Raw genomic sequence first — 16,130 nt, forward strand, 5'->3', positions numbered from 1 at the left:
ACTCCATGGTACGCGACCAGATCGTTTTCGGTGTTCAGTCGGACCCCCTACGTCAGCAGCTCCTCAAAGTAAAGCAACTCACCCTAGTGACCGCCATCGAGACCTGTGTCCTACACGAAGTTGCCACCAGTCGGTACTCCCATATACAAGCGGCTGAAACGGCGCGGCAAGGTCCCCACGAGGCGGAGCGGGTCCAAGTAATTGAACACCTCCAGGGCCTCAGCCTGGATGAGGGCGGCCATTTCGCGTACTTTTCACGCACTCCCATGCTTGTACGCACCAAATGAGGGGACGGCGACATGGAGGAACGTAATGCGCAGGACCGCACCGCGCATGCGCGGTGGCGCAGCGAACGTGTTGACGTCATGACGTGCAGCAACTGTGGCTCCGCCCATTTAAAGTGGCAATGCCCGCAAAATCTCGACAATGCCTACTATGTGGAAGACTTGGCCACTATGCTGCCTGCTGTCGAGCAGCTTAGCCTTCCAATTCATATCGCTTCAACCAGCCTCGCAGGAATGTTCGGGCAATTCAAGCCATGGTCACCGAGTCCGATTCTGACCTCCCACGCAGCAGTGACACCCAGGACCTCAAGGTGCCTTTTCGAGTCGGTGTCGTAACGAAAAACAGGCTGTCCCCGAAGCAAAGACACCAGCTGCGGTATACAGCATCGATCCAGACGATGAGTGGTGTGCCACCCTTGAGGCGGTCAACCAGAATTCGTCGCCCACCTCAGAGACTTAATTTGTGAACTTTGCACTAATGGACTCTCTGGTCTGTTCTGTTCTTCCGTTTAATTGTTCAAGTGGTTTGTATATAGTGTTCATCTCGTTATTTGTGTGACACACTGTTTTTTTCTGCACCAGACACCTTCCCATGTAAATAGCTTAGTTTTATGTACATAGTCCTGTAAATATTTTGCACACAACTAGTCAGGAACATTCACCACACACTATTTATTGTCACGCAGGCATATTTTCTTATATAAAAGGGGGGATGTCATAATATACACCAGTATATCATGGTGCAGACACACACTGATGGACACACAGTGGGACCAATCAACATACACAACACCGCAGCCAATCACCAGTGAGAGCACACGCACTATAAAGACAGGGGACATCAGAGTTCCCGCTCATTCGAGTAGCAGCTAGCTAGGAGCACAGAGCTCAGAGCCTGCAACACAGACATTCACCATGTGCTGAATGCATCAACTGGTTAGGACAAGGCAAAGGTCTTTAGTTAAAGCTGGTATCGTATTTACCCACAGTTCAAGTATGTTTAAATAGTTAACCTTTTAATAAAATAGTGTTGCACTACTTCAAGTGTTGGTGACCTGTATGTGATCCAGAACACCCAACGCATCAAAACATATTTAAATAAAACATTTAATTTCTCTAACAGTCAAGATAATCCACAATCCATCTCAAAATGAAAAATGCTGGAAATTCGCAAATTAAGTCTTCTGCAAAAATGGTATTTTAGGTATTACACACCATCAGACTCACCTAAACATCCTAAACCTGTCTATTCTCTTTCGACAACCTAACTGGACCCCATATACCAGTTGTTTCTATCTTTCTAGCAGCTGTTTCTATCTTTATTTTTGATTTTCAATGTTTGCAGATTTTCTTTCTTACTATGCAATCTTTGATTATACTTTTTTCTGTTGAACCAATTGTTCACTAACAAAATAATTGTGTTATTTTCTCCATGGATTTTATAGGTGACTTGCATGGAAAATTGGATGACTTATTTTTAATATTTTATAAGGTATGTTTACATATTTTTGAAAACCAATTGACATATTGTTTTTGTGTATAATGCTGTGCTTTGGAAGCAATATTATATCTGTATCTATTTTAATGGTCCCCAACCCTTCCTTTAACACCCCTACCCTCATGAGTGTTCTAAGTCAGTTCATCACTTAAAATGTAATAATTTACAACACAATTCAAAGTTGGTCAAATCTAACAGCGCAACTGTCCTTCAAGAATCCTTTTGTTTATTATTAATCTGGGTGAAGTTACTGTGGGATTTTCAGAGGTCTTTTACCAATGTAAAATGCATATATTTCCAACTGAGATTTTGCAAGTGGATTGTTGAATTTCTTTTCATAAAACTGATAGTTTCTCACCGCACCACGGCGGGATCCTGATTTTGCCAACAGGAGTGGGCCGGTTAGATCACCAAAAGATGGGCGCTCGGCACGGTTCTCGATTTTGACCTCTCCTGCGATTTAACATCCTCGGCATACTCTCGCTCAAGCGCAATACAGCCATTAAATCATGCCCACTGTTTATAAAGCATATAGAGATACAATGGTACTGAATTTCCAGTCAATACTAACTAATACAAAATAGCCTCGCTGAGACCCAGAAATGCACATGATAATTGAACTTGTTGGCTGCAAGCTGGATTTGAGTAGGGCATATCCTCAACAGCACCCAACTCCACCCCTGCCTCAGCTTATCTGCTGCTGAAACTCTCATCTAAGCCTCTAGACTTAACTACACAAACACACTCTGGCTGACTTTGCAGGCTCTAGCCTCCTTAAATCTGGGGTCATCCAAAGCTCTGCTACCCTTTTCCTAACCCATACTAATTCCCGTTCTCCTATCACCCCCATGCCCATTGATCCCCAGCTAAACAATGACTCAACTGACTTGAGTTTAAAATTCTCATCCCTGTTTTCAGCCTTGTCCATGTCCTCACTTATCTCCAGCCCCACAACCCCCCAAGATACATGTGCAACCCCAATTCTGGCCTCTTGAGCATCTGTAACCACCCCAACTTTGCAATTTTAGCTACCAAGATCCTAATCTCTGGAAGTTCCTGCTCCTGAGGGAGGACCACACTGACAGATACACCGGGCGGGATTCTCTGATCCTGAGGCTAAGTGTTGACGCCGTTGTTAACGCCATCGCGTTTCACGATGGCGTCAACATGCCCTCAGGAGCAGCGATTCTGACCCCTACAGGGGGCCAGCATGGCACTGGACGACCCACGCCGCTCCAGCTGCCAATGCCGGCGTCAAATGGGCGCCGCGGGTATGCGCATGCGCACTGCGACCGGCGCCACTGCGCGCATGCGCAGTGGCTCCCTTCTCCGCGCCAGTCCCACGCAACATGACGTAGGGCTACAGGGGCTGGCGCGGAACAAAAGAGGCCCCCAGCCCGAGAGGCCGGCCCGCTGATCGTTAGGCCCCGATTGCGGGCTAGGCCACAGCGGAGAAACACCCCCCCCCCCCAACCAGGCCGCCCCCAGATGCATACACGCCGAGGTCCCGCCGGATAAGACCACATGTGGACAGCGCCGGCGGGATTCAGATTTATTTTGCAGCCGCTCGGCCCATCCCAGGTGGAGCATCGCTGTGGGGGGGGGGCATAGAGTGGCCCCCGACTGGCACCGCGCTGATCACGCTGGCGCCGATTCTCCGCTCTCCTACATTACAAAAGTGAATGCATTTCAAAAGTACCTCATTGGCTGTACAATACTTGAGTCGTTTGGTCATGAAAGATGCTATGAAAATGCAAGTGCTTTTCTTGTCACTCTCAACTTGTGTTTCGTCCTTTTTAAGATGTTCCTATCTCTATAGCCAAGCTTTTGACCGTTAGTCCTGACACCATTCTGCCTGCGCTGCCGAAAAACACGCAGTGGGTTGTTCAGTAAATCCCGCCCCAGATGTGATTCTGCAATCTGACACTTACAGCTGGAATCTCTGCTTTTGGGATCATGGATTGGAAATTTTTGTCAGCCTTATTTGCAATTAGTATTGCCTGCTGCTGCAGCTTCGATGCTTTGAACATGGGATTGTGGGAGGACGCTCACTGGGGGAAATTGGGACTGAATGATAATGTATTAAGGAAATAAAAATTAGGATAGATCCATAATGGGTGGCTGTGTGGGAAATGGCCTGTGTGTTACTGCACCGCTGGCATAGTTAATGTGAGAAAATTGCTTTTGTTACTAATTTAGATTTATTCTTCTTCCCTGACCAGAATGGGCTCCCATCACCAGAAAAAGTGTACATCTTCAATGGTGACTATGTTGACAGAGGGAAATATTCTATTGAGATTCTGATGATCTTGTTTTCACTTCTACTGGTTTATCCAAAGGGAGTCTATTTAAACAGAGGAAACCATGAAGATTATGTCATCAATTTAAGGTACACAGCATAACTCACCGTTGTGTTGATTCCCTCCAATGTCAGTGCATATTCAGTGACTCTTCCAATCTTGTGGCAATGGAACTGCTTCAGTCGGCTTCAGGATGCGGCACGGTGGCACAGTGGTTGGCACTGCTGTCTCACAGTGCCATTTAATTCTATCGTCTTCTCTGGATAATACTTGGTAAAATAAAGCAGTGGTTTGCCATTCTACAAGTTTTATTTTTTTATATAAATTTAGAGTACCCAAATCATTTTTTCCAATTAAGGGGCAATTTAACGTGTTCAATCCACCTACCCTGCACATCTTTGGGTTGTGGGGGCGAAACCCACACAAACACGGGGAGAATGTGCAAAATCCACACGGACAGTGACCCAGAGCCGGGATCGAACCTGGGACCTCGGCGCCGTGAGACTGCAGTGCTACCACTGCGCCACTGTGCTGCCCGCCATTCTACAATTTGATTGACCTGGAAACTCTTCCCTCCTATTGCCCAGCGTCATGCAAATTGGATGGATTTACAAGCTAATAATCAATCTGGTTGGCCATGTTATGAACGCACCATCCATGGACATCAAGTCCTGAAGTGGGATTTGAACCTGGGGATTTTGGTCCAGAGATAGGGACGCTATCACTGCATCACAAGACCGTGGGAGTTCTACACAGCATGAATTCACTGCCTTAAGAGGAGAGGAAAAATTGGTAATGAAAGGAAAGAATGATCATCACCATCTCTTTGGAACTCCGAGATCTTTTTTTTAATTTGAGTTCCCAATTCTTTTTTTTTTCTCCAATTAAGGGGCAATTTGGTGTGGCCAATCCACCTACCCTGCACATCCTTGGGTTGTGGGGATGAAACCCATGCAGACACAGGGAGAATGTACAAACGGTGGATAGTCAGATGCTCTTTCCTAGGATAGGAGAATCAAGTTCTAGGGGACATAGGTTTAAAGTGGGTGGGGAAAAGTTTAGAACAGATGTGTGAGGCAAGTCTTTTACACAGAGGGTGGTAAATATATGGAACACGCTGCCTGGGGTGGTGGTGGGAGCAGGTACGAGTCGCATTTAAGGGACATCTAGACAAATATATGAATAGGGTGGGAATGGAGGGTTACGGACTCCGTTAGTGCAGACGGTTTTAGTTTAGGCAGGTACCAGGGTTGGCGCAGGCTTGGAGGCCCGAAGGGCCTGTTCCTGTGCTGTATTGTTCTTTGTTCTTTGTCCTCACAGGCAGTGACCCAGGGCCGGGATCAAATCCAGGTCCTCAGCGCGGTAAGCAGCAGTGTTAACCATTGTGCCACCATGCTGCCCAGCTCCTAGGTCTTTTTAATGAATTTCTAACAAGCTTTGTAACCCATGTTCAGAGAAATTTCTACCAGCTGAGATAAAGGTGACTGATCTAGGACAGACAAACATAGGAACAAGTTTCGCTCTTTCAGCACCATCAGTCTGCCCAATTATATCACAGTTGATCAGTGAGCAAATTCCATCCAACCACTTCAACGGCACATCTATTAATCACAGATTTAAAATTATTAACAAGCTGCGATCTATTATAAAAACAGGAAGAGGGTTTTTATGCTGTTGAAAAAGGAGGATCAAGTGGAAGAAAAAAGGAAATTCAGGGTTAGATTAAAGGACGGGTGATTAAATTACAAAGATGTCATGGAGCAAAAGGCAAAGAGAATGGGGATTACCGTCATCAAAAAAAACATTGGTCCAAAGTAAGTGTTAATAGCTGGAAAACGGTCAGCACTGTCTGAAAGAAAAAAGCAGAATATGCTAATAGCAGGTCTACTGGGGCGATTTTCTGGGGCCGTCAGTAGCCTTCATCCAGGATTCCCGCTGGCTTTGGGCATGTGGTCCAAATCGGGTTTCTCACTGAGCATCAAACTCATCGAGTCGCTCACCCCCCCCCCCCCAAAATGAAGGTCAGATTCTCACCCAGAAGTGCAAGAAACTGATCAAAACTCAGTAGCATCCATTTTAATAGTATTAGCGAGGTTGAAGTGGAATGCTGCAGCATCCCGGGATGCTCCCGTTCCCCAGCTAGATGTCTCATAGACATGAATCACCACTGGTCCCTAAAAGTAGGAATCAGGCACCAGGGACACCTAGGGGGAAGAGTACCCTCTCGACACCTACCTGCAGAGTGCCGAGGTGGGTCGTTCAGGGGAGGTGGGGGTTGGAAGGGCTTGGGCTGGGCTGGAGGTGCTCAGGTCAGGGGTCTTTCCTGGGCCAGGAGTTACGTGACAAGTCTTCCCTCTATAGCCTTGAAAACCTTTGAAATTGGCATGCTGGAAGAGAGTTCAAAGATGTGTCAAATGAAGGTAAAAGTCTTCCCTTTGATGCGTTGGAGACGTTTGAGGTTCTTTTTTCTCATTCAATTTTATTCCCCTTTAACTGTTTCAAACCTCTGTGCATGGTGAGAACCCCAGAAGCTATGAACTACATTGTTTGCCTTCAATTTCATTGTCCATTACCTTTACAAGCCTCTTGATTGACATATCCAGGCTATTTAAAAGGAGGTATTAGCTTAGTTTGTATAGCTGTTCATGATCCATTAACTTCTTCTTTTGAGCAGGTGTTGTTTCTAACTAAGTTTTTTTGGTGAGGTTTTTTCTTTGTTCTAAAGTGCTTCCTTGAACCTCCTTTATGAAATCACCCCTCATAATTTGAACTGTGGAACCCTGATAACTTTGCAATTGCGATCCTTCTAAAGCCAATATATCCTTTCTAAATGTTGGTGCCTAGAAGTGTATGCCTAGAATTGTATACAGTACTTGAGATGTAGTATAGCCAAGACTTGGATGGATATGGATGAAACATTGCTCTATTCAGTTAGTAACTTGATGCTGAACATTGTAGATCACCAGAGGCAATCCAAAAATATGTAATAAAACAGAATATAGTACACAATGAACCTACATTTCCTGAAATATAATTCTCCCAATTCCAAGTTATATTTTACCCTTTCAGGTATGGTTTCACAAGGGAAGTAATGCAGAAATACCAGGTAAGCATTTGGATGACTTCTTCTGTGTTTCTTCTGCAAGCTATTGATGGCATACTGTTGGAATATTTTCTGCAGCTAATGATTTTTTATATCTTTAGGTGCATGGCAGTAAAATTCTGAAATTAATACAGAGTGTTTTCAGTTGGTTACCATTAGCCACGATTATAGATGAAAAAGTATTGATTATACATGGAGGTATTTCAGAAACCACAGATTTGGATTTCCTGAGCAAGATTAACAGACGTAAGGTACAGTCTTAACATTTAATGTATCACATTTACAGTCTGAATTATTAATAATTTATTCTAATTGCTTTCATTTTGCAAAGAATCCCTGTATGTATTTTCTTTCAAATGCCGCTACTTTTATTTAAGTGTACTGGAATATCGGGACACTCTGAGTAATTACAATTTATCTATCTCTTTCTATTTCTCAAACATCACTCTTAGATGGAAGTGACACGAACTGAGCCACGCCGGTTCATTCATTTGATAATAAAATTTGGCTTATCTTTTCAAAGTGAAGGGCAGCACGGTGGCGCAGCGGTTAGCACTGCTGCCTCACGGCGCCGAGAACCCGGGTTCGATCCTGGCCCTGGGTGACTGTCCGTGTGGATTATACACATTCTTCTCGTGCCTGTGTGGGTCTCACCCCCACAACCCAAAGATGTGCAGGGTAGATGGATTGTCCATGCTAAATTGCCCCTTAACTGGAAAAATCAAAAAAAAAACTTTTCAAATTATCTTTTTTTAAGAAGATTTTCCAATTAAGGGGTAATTTAGCGCAGCCAATCCATCTACCCTGCGCATCTTTGGGTTGTGGGGGCGAGACCCATGCCAACATGGGGAGAATGCGCAAACTCCACACGGACAGTGACTCGGGGCCGGGATCGAACCCAGGTCCTCAGCTCCATGAGGTAGCAGTGCTAACCATCATGCCACTCCAAAGTGCGCTTTTAAAGGGACATTTTGCTCCATCAAAATGTAGACTTCCATTATAGCTAGAACAACAAGGTTAAAAGTGAGAATATTTCCTCTTGTGTGAAAGAACTTGACTAGCGGCCATCAATGTAAGATAGTAGAGTCAGCAAGAAATCTCTTCAGCCAAAGAGCAGTAAGAATGTTGAACTTGCTACCACAAGGAGTGGTTGAAGCAAATAGTTCAGATGTATTTAAGGGGAAACTTGACGAGCATTTGAGGGAGGAGAGACTAGATGGCTACAATGGTAGATTTAGATGAGCAAAAGACGGTATTAGGCTTGACTGGAGTATAAACATTGGCATGGAGTGGGTGGGCCAAATGGCCTATTTCTGTGCCACTTACCCCATATGATTGGAATATTTAATTTATCTACAAGATGGAGACTTTCAATGGCTTTTCTTGGGTTGTTAAAAATATAATCTGATAACTTGTAAACGGAGATAAAATTCAACACATCTGACCCCTGGTAACCTTGTTAGGAATTAGGATAGCAGGGATTGGGGTGGGGGGGGGGGGGGAAAGAGGAGAGCAGGGCCAGTTTGCAGAGTGGGGGACTGGGGGGAGAAGGGAGGGGGCTCACTTGAGGACTGGGTGTTGGGGCTCAGTCCGGGAAAGGGACATGGCAGGATGCACCTGGAGGTGGCGATCGGGTCGGGTGTGGGGGTAGTGTGGTGTGCCTCTGGGGGAGTCGTATTTGTGCAGGATGTCCTGTGCAAGGCTGGGTCTGGGGTTTTTAAATAGTTACTCTGGAGTTTGCTTTTTTTCCTCCTTCTTTCAGAGAAGCTTTCAGAGTAGCTATCAGGGTAAAACTGGCAGAACCATCTGAAGTTAGTGATTTAAATCGCTTCTGTCAGATGGTTCCCAGAGCAATTGTCCAGAGGAAGTTAGCGCTTTTTGGCAGTTGTGCGACCCTTGTATGGGGACATCCGAGTGGGATTCCGAGCCCATCATAGGGGTACCCCCGAAATGTGAGGCTGGGAAACCTGGAAGTTAAGGGTCATTGTCATTGGGATAAATTAGATTGGATTGGAATTTCATGTTAGTGGTTTTTCACATATCTGAGATCCTCCCAAATGAAACACTATTTTCTACTCCTTAAGCTATTCGGCACGCCTTCACTGGCGATATTTAGGTCAAGTTCTAATGATTTCTTTTAGAAATTTAGAGGATCCAATTATTTTTTCCAATTAAGGGCAATTTAGCATGGTCAATCCACCTAGCCTGTACATCTTTGGGTTGTGGGGGCGAAACCCACGCAGACACGGGAAGAATGTTTAAACACCACACAGACAGTGACCCGAGGTTGGAATCAAAACGGCGCAAATCAGTCTGGCATCACGCGCCCCAAAGGTGCAGAATCCTCCGCATCTTGAGCGACTGAGCCCTAACCTTGAGGGGCTAGGCCCGCGCCGGACTGATTTCCGCCCTGCCAGCTGGCGGGAAAGGCCTTTGGTGTCCCTCCAGCTGGCGCGAAACTGACTTTGCCGGGCGGCGCATGCGCGGGAGCGTCAGCGGCCGCTCACGTCATCCCCACGCATGCGCAGTGGAGGGAGTCTCTTCCGCCTCCGCCATGGTGGAGACCATGGCGAATTCGGAAGGAAAAGGGTGCCCCCACGGCACAGGCCCGCCCGCGGATCGGTGGGCCCCGATCGCGGGCCAGGCCACCGTGGGGGCACCCCCCGGGGCCAGATCGCACCGCGCCCCCCCCAGGACCCCGGAGCCCACCCGCGCCGCCTTGTCCTACCGGTAAGAGAGGTGGTTTAATCCACGCCAGAGGGACAGGCATTCCAGTAGCGGGACTTCGGCCCATCCGGGCCGGAGAATCACCGGGGGGGGGGTGGCCGCCAACCGGCGCGTCGCGATTCCCGCCCCCGCCGAATATCCGGTGCCAGAGAATTTGGCAACCGGCGGGGGCGGGACTCCCGCCCAAGGTTTGAAATAAATCTTCAGGATTTTAATGCATTTATCCATTTAAAGACTAATGTTTTGGGGTGGCGCGATGGCACAGTGGTTAGCATTGCTGCCTCACGGCATCGAGGACCTGGGTTCGATCCCAGCCCCGGGTCACTGTCAGTGTGGAGTTTTCACATTCTCCCGGTGTCTGCATGGGTCTCACCCCCACAACGCAAAGATGTGCTGGGTAGCTGAATTGGCCAAACTAAACTGCCCCATAATTGGAAACTTTTTTAAACTTAAAAAAAAGACAAATGTATTTATTTGATTGAAAACAAAATGGCAGCTTATTACATAAGAGAGGATCTTCTATTATGGATACATATTGGATATGAAGAAAAGAAAGACCTGCATTAATATAGTGCATTTGCGACATCAGGATACCGAAGCATGGTGCACCAATAAAGTACGTTGTGAAGAATAGTCACTGTTGTAATGTAGAAAACATATTATACTGATTAATCATCAGTGATTTAAAAAAAAACTGACCTGTGTTTAAAACCACAAAATCTGATTGCAATAATTAAGTTAATCACCTGTACAGGTTTAACAAGGAAAGTCCATGCTGAAGATGGAGGCTAATTGTTATGGAAAATGATTGGTTTTCTTTACTTTAAGATGCCACTTGTTCGTGGATAGTAACCTGTCTGTTGTCACACCTGGTGTGATTTGTTGCTGCTTTATAAACATATTTTAAGCTAACCAGGTGCAGGAGAAACAGAGGTGCCAGGTGTAAGACTTGTAAAAAGGTGGATGGATAGATAGGATGCAGATATATACCGCAAAAGTGCTTCTTTCTGAAACAAACTCTCCTGTTTACAACAGTATGTTTCAACCTTGAGACCACCCAGAAGGAAAAGGATTGAATGGACCAAGCAAGTCTCCAATCAGGAGCAATACTCCAGTGGGGACAATGAGCAGTGTGTCAACAAATCTGATCAACCCCCAAGGAAGAATTCAGCATCCAAAATCCTTAACCTTCATTCTCTCACGTATAAGAGTCAGAGGAGGAAGAGTTCGGGCACAATAAGTGTAAAGAGAAAGGAAATCTCTAAAAGAGTACGACGTTCAGTTGAGGAAGAACTAGAGGAATGTCGTAGAAAAGTGGGCTTCAATAACACGTATGATGAATCTAAAACATCACAGTCCATGTTGGAATTACACACTCAGGAAATCTTTGACTTGAATGATCATGAATGGAAACAGGTGACGACATATAAATACATATATTATATATATGAAATCATATGCATTAATTTATAAGAAACTACAACAGATTAGTACCATACTATAATGGGACCTGTACATGTGGGGCAGACAGATATTCCTAAAACAAAAAAGTGCTCACCAAATGTAAAGCATTGCCAGGATAGGTGACTAAAACTGGAAAATTAGACTAATTTAAAAATAGTTTTAACTGGCAAGACCGTGAATTGAATCCAATGGGCTGAAGAGCTTTCTTCATTGGAATCTGGCTTGTGAGACTAGGGTCTTGAAAATCCATGTTGGCTGCAGATGAGCATAAGTCCTGGGACATACCACCTGAAAGACTCCAGGGGTAACTAAATCAAACTTTTCAGCATGGGAGGTGGGAATGGCCACTCACTTAAATGCAAATGGGTCACCATCCATTGAAGAGGTCACTTACCATCAGGGAGACAGGGCTGTGTGTGAATGCCATTCGTTTCAACAATGCTGACCCTGCAATCCCACCTCAGCACAGACGAATGCAATCTCTGTGAAGCTACGCCAAGTAATGGCCATTAGAAAACACAATGTTAGAATGGGATCTTGTGTATCTTGGCCCCACGTGTATGAAACATGTAATACAGGTTGGAAATGTTTGGAATGTAATCATTTCTGATCATGGAAGTTGGGTTTACATTGCTGGCAGGTTTACCACCAAATCAAAGACCCCTCCCACCCAGCTTCCTTACTCTTCCAACTTCTTCCATCGGGCAGGAGATGCAAAAGTCTGAGAACACGCACAAACAGACTCAAAAACAGCTTCTTCCCTGCTGTTACCAGACTCCTAAACGACCCTCTTATGGACTTACCTCATTAACACTATACCCCTGTATGCTTCACCCGATGCCGGTGTTTATGTAGTTACATTGTGTACCTTATGTTGCCCTATTATGTATTTTCTTTTCATGTACTTAATGATCTGTTGACATGCTCTATGAAAAATACTTTTCACTGTACCTCGGTACACGTGACAATAAACAAAATTGAATCCACCATACACAGCTTATAAATGTATGTATTTTAGTGACACCATTCACAAATTGGATTTGGTGAAAATCTCTTTTCGTATTTTCAATGACAGATATTTGAAACTTCTAACATCACGAAAACAGTAACTGCTCATCAAAGGACTTGGTGAAAACAGGTTTAAAGCACAATATTTCTACATCTACTATGTCTTTCCTATTCTCTGGGCAGTTATTGTTTTAAATGGATGCCCAGAAGTTGTTAAAATGCCTGTGAACGGGGCGGTACGGTGGTGCAGCGGTTAGCATTGCTGCCTCATGGCACCGAGGACCCGGCTTCGATCCCAGCCCCAGGTCACTGTCCATGCGGCGTTTGCACATTCTCCCCTTGCCTGCGTTGGTCTCTTCCCCCCCCCCCCCCCCCACCCCCCCTCCCCCCCCCCCCCCCCACACACACACACAACCCAACCCAAAGTTGTGAAGGTAGGTGGATTGGCCACGCTAAATTGCCCCTTAATTGGAAAAAACAAGAATTGGGCATGTGAACATGCACAGTTTTCCACATGCCACCACCTTACACTAGAACTCCAGGTGGCATGACGATTGGGCTCAGTGGGCTTGTTGGGCTAAATAGCTTCTCCAATTCCATGCTTTATGTTCTTCTATTTCAATATTTTCTCAATTTGATGTTTGTGTTCGGTGATGATGACTATTATTGCCTATCTGTAGATGCGCTTGTGAAGGTCGTAGAAACATAGGAACATAGAAGATAGGAGCAGAAGGCCCTTTGACCCTGGTCCACCATTTATTGTGATCATGGCTGATCATCCAACTTAATAGCCTAATCCTGCTTTCCCCCAGATCCTTTGATCCCCTTCACCCTATGTGCTATATCTAACTGCTTCTTGAAAACATGCAATGTTTTAGCCTCAGCTACTTCCTGTGGTAACGAATTCCACAGGCCAACCATTCTGGGTGAAGAAATTTCTCCTCATCTCTGTCCTAAATGGTCTAACCCGTATCTTCAGACTGTGACACCTGGTTTTGGACACCTACCATCGGGAACATACTTCCTGCATCTGACTAGTCCTGTTAAAATTTTATAGGTTTCTATGAGATCCACCTCATTCTTCTGAACTCCAGCGAATACAATCCTAATGGATTCAATCTCTCCTCATACGTCAGGTCAGCCATCCGAGGAATTAGTCGGGTAAACCTTCGCTGCATTCCTCTAGAGCAAGAACATCCTTCTACAGATATGGAGACCAAAACTGCACACAATATTCCAGGTTTGGCCTCAGCAAGGCCCTTTATAATTGCAGCAAGAGGGCGGCATGGTGGTGCAATGGTTAGGACTGCTGCCTATGATGCTGAGGACCCGAGTTCGATCCCGGCCCTGGGTCACTGTACGTGTGGAGTTTGCACATTCTCTCCATGTCTGGGTGGGTTTCACCCCCACAACTCAAATATGTGCAAATTAGTGGATTACCCACGCTAAATGGCCCCTTAATTGGAAAATAAAAATTGTGTACTCTAAATTTATTTAAAAAATAATAATTGCAGCAAGACATCCCTGCTCCTGTACTCAAATCCTCTTGCTATGAAGACCAACATACCATTTGCCTTCTTTAGCGCCCGCTTTACCTGCATGCTTACCTTTAGTGACTGACGTACAAGAACACCCAGGTCTCATTGCACATTCCCCTCTCTTAATTTATGGCCATTCAGATAATAGTCTGCCTTCTCATTTTTGCTCCCAAAGTGGATACCCCGTAATTCTCCAAATTATACTCCATCGGTCATTCATTTGTCCACTTACTCTACTTGTCCAAATCACGTTGAAGGATCTCGGCATCCTCCACACAGCTCACCCTCCCACACAACTTTGTGTCATTTGCAAATGTCGAGATATTACATTTTGTTCTCTCATCTAAATCGTTAATACACATTGTGAATAGCTGTGGTCCTAGCACTGATTACTGCAGTACACCACTAGTCACTATCTGTCAATTTTAAAAAGACCCGTTAATTCCTACTCTTTGTTTCCTGTCTGCCAACCAATTTTCTATCCATCGCCATACACTATCCCTAATTCCATGCTCTTTTATTTTACGCACTAAGTCTCTTACGTGGGACTTTGTCGAAAGCTTTTTGAAAGTCCAAATATACCACATCCACTGGCTTCCCTTATCAAATCTACTAGTTACATCCTCGAAGAATCCCAGTAGATTTGTCAAGCATGATTTCCTCTTCGTAAATCTATGCTGACTCAGTCCAATCCTGCCACTATTTTCTAAGCGCTCTGCTATAAAATCTTTGAAAATGGTTTCTAGAATTTTCCCCACTACTGACATTGGGCTTACTGGTCTACAATATACTATTTTCTCTCTACCTCCCTTTTTGAATATTGGGGTTACATTAGCTACCCTCCAATCTGCAGGAATTGTTCCAGAGTCTATAGAATCCTGGAAGATGACCATGAATGCATCCACTATTTCTAGAGCCACTTCCTTAAGTACTCTGGGACGTGGATTTATCAGCCTTCAATCCCATCAGTTTCCCCAACACCATTTCTCTACTAATATCATGGATAAGCCATGGATTGGCCACCTTGTCCGTTTTACTTTTGTAATCTCCTTCAGTTCCTCCCTCTCACCAAACCCTGCATTCTCCAACATTTCTGGTATCTGATTTGTATCCTCATTTCTGAAGACAACCAAATTATGTGTTTAGTTGCTCAGCCATTTCTTTGTCCCATGTTATACATTCCCCTGTTTCTGTCTGTAAGGGGCCGATATTTGTCTTCGCCAATCTTTTTCTCTTCCCGTATCTATAGAATCTTTTACAGTCAGTTTTTATGTTCGCTGCAAGCTCACTCTCGTACTCTATTTTCCCCTTCATAATCAATCCTTTGGTCCTTCTTTGCTGAATTCTAACTTCTCCCAATCCTCAGACCTGTTGTTTTTTCTTGGTCAATTTGTGTGCTTCTTCCTTGGATCGAATATTATCTCCAATTTCCCTGGTAAGCCATTGATTGGCCACCTTTCCCTTTTATATTTGTGCCAGGCAGGAATAATCCATTGTTGCAATTGGCCCATGCGCTGCTTGAATGTTTGCCATTGCCTATCCACTCTCATCCCTTTGAGTAATGTTTCCCAATCTATCATAGCTGACCTTCTCCTTGAACTGCAGCCTTGCTTATGCTTCTGGAACAGAATATTGACCCAATGGTGACAAAAGAAACTTGAACGTGACATCAATAAGTCAAATGGTTTACGGACTCGTACTGTGGGTTTGAAAAGTTTATTTTCTCTCTTGAGATTGTGGACATCTTGTGGAGTGATCCAATGCACCAGGAAGGCTGTATTGCAAATACAGTCAGAGGAGGTGGATGCTACTTTGGACCTGATGTGACGGAGAAGTTTCTACAGAAGCACAATTTGCAGCTCTTGATCAGGTCCCATGAGTGTAAGCAGGAGGGCTACGAGTTCTGCCACAACCAAAAGGTAAGGATAAACCTCATGTAAAAGAAACATCACAACAAGCGCATACTTAATGATTGACAGTATTGTGTTGCCCGCTTCATGTTAGTACAGAGTATTGATTACAGTTTTGGTATAACTGATCAGCTCTTAACTGTGCTACTGCCTATCTATGTGCTTCTGTGAATAAAACTGACAATGTCAGTGTAGGATAGGACAGCTGTCAAACACTGGGGCAATGATCAGAATAAACCAGATCGCATTACTTAACATAGGACTAATTAATATGGGACTAATGAGGGAAATTTTATAT

General features: G+C 44.8%; 1 protein-coding gene across 2 annotated transcripts in view; it reads left to right on the forward strand.

The window, feature by feature from the left end:
• LOC140408714 (serine/threonine-protein phosphatase with EF-hands 2-like) overlaps positions 1 to 16,130 on the forward strand; it is a 105,359-nt gene that overhangs the window by 76,995 nt on the left and 12,234 nt on the right. For both annotated transcript variants that reach the window (XM_072496308.1, XM_072496309.1), the window contains 6 exons: positions 1,730 to 1,776; positions 4,005 to 4,171; positions 7,152 to 7,188; positions 7,287 to 7,436; positions 10,948 to 11,328; positions 15,656 to 15,841. In XM_072496308.1, the coding sequence (XP_072352409.1) occupies positions 1,730 to 1,776; positions 4,005 to 4,171; positions 7,152 to 7,188; positions 7,287 to 7,436; positions 10,948 to 11,328; positions 15,656 to 15,841 (968 nt within the window). The remainder of the gene's footprint in view (positions 1 to 1,729; positions 1,777 to 4,004; positions 4,172 to 7,151; positions 7,189 to 7,286; positions 7,437 to 10,947; positions 11,329 to 15,655; positions 15,842 to 16,130) is intronic.

This window comes from Scyliorhinus torazame, chromosome 3 (genome assembly GCF_047496885.1).
Source record: "Scyliorhinus torazame isolate Kashiwa2021f chromosome 3, sScyTor2.1, whole genome shotgun sequence".
Taxonomy (NCBI): domain Eukaryota; kingdom Metazoa; phylum Chordata; class Chondrichthyes; order Carcharhiniformes; family Scyliorhinidae; genus Scyliorhinus; species Scyliorhinus torazame.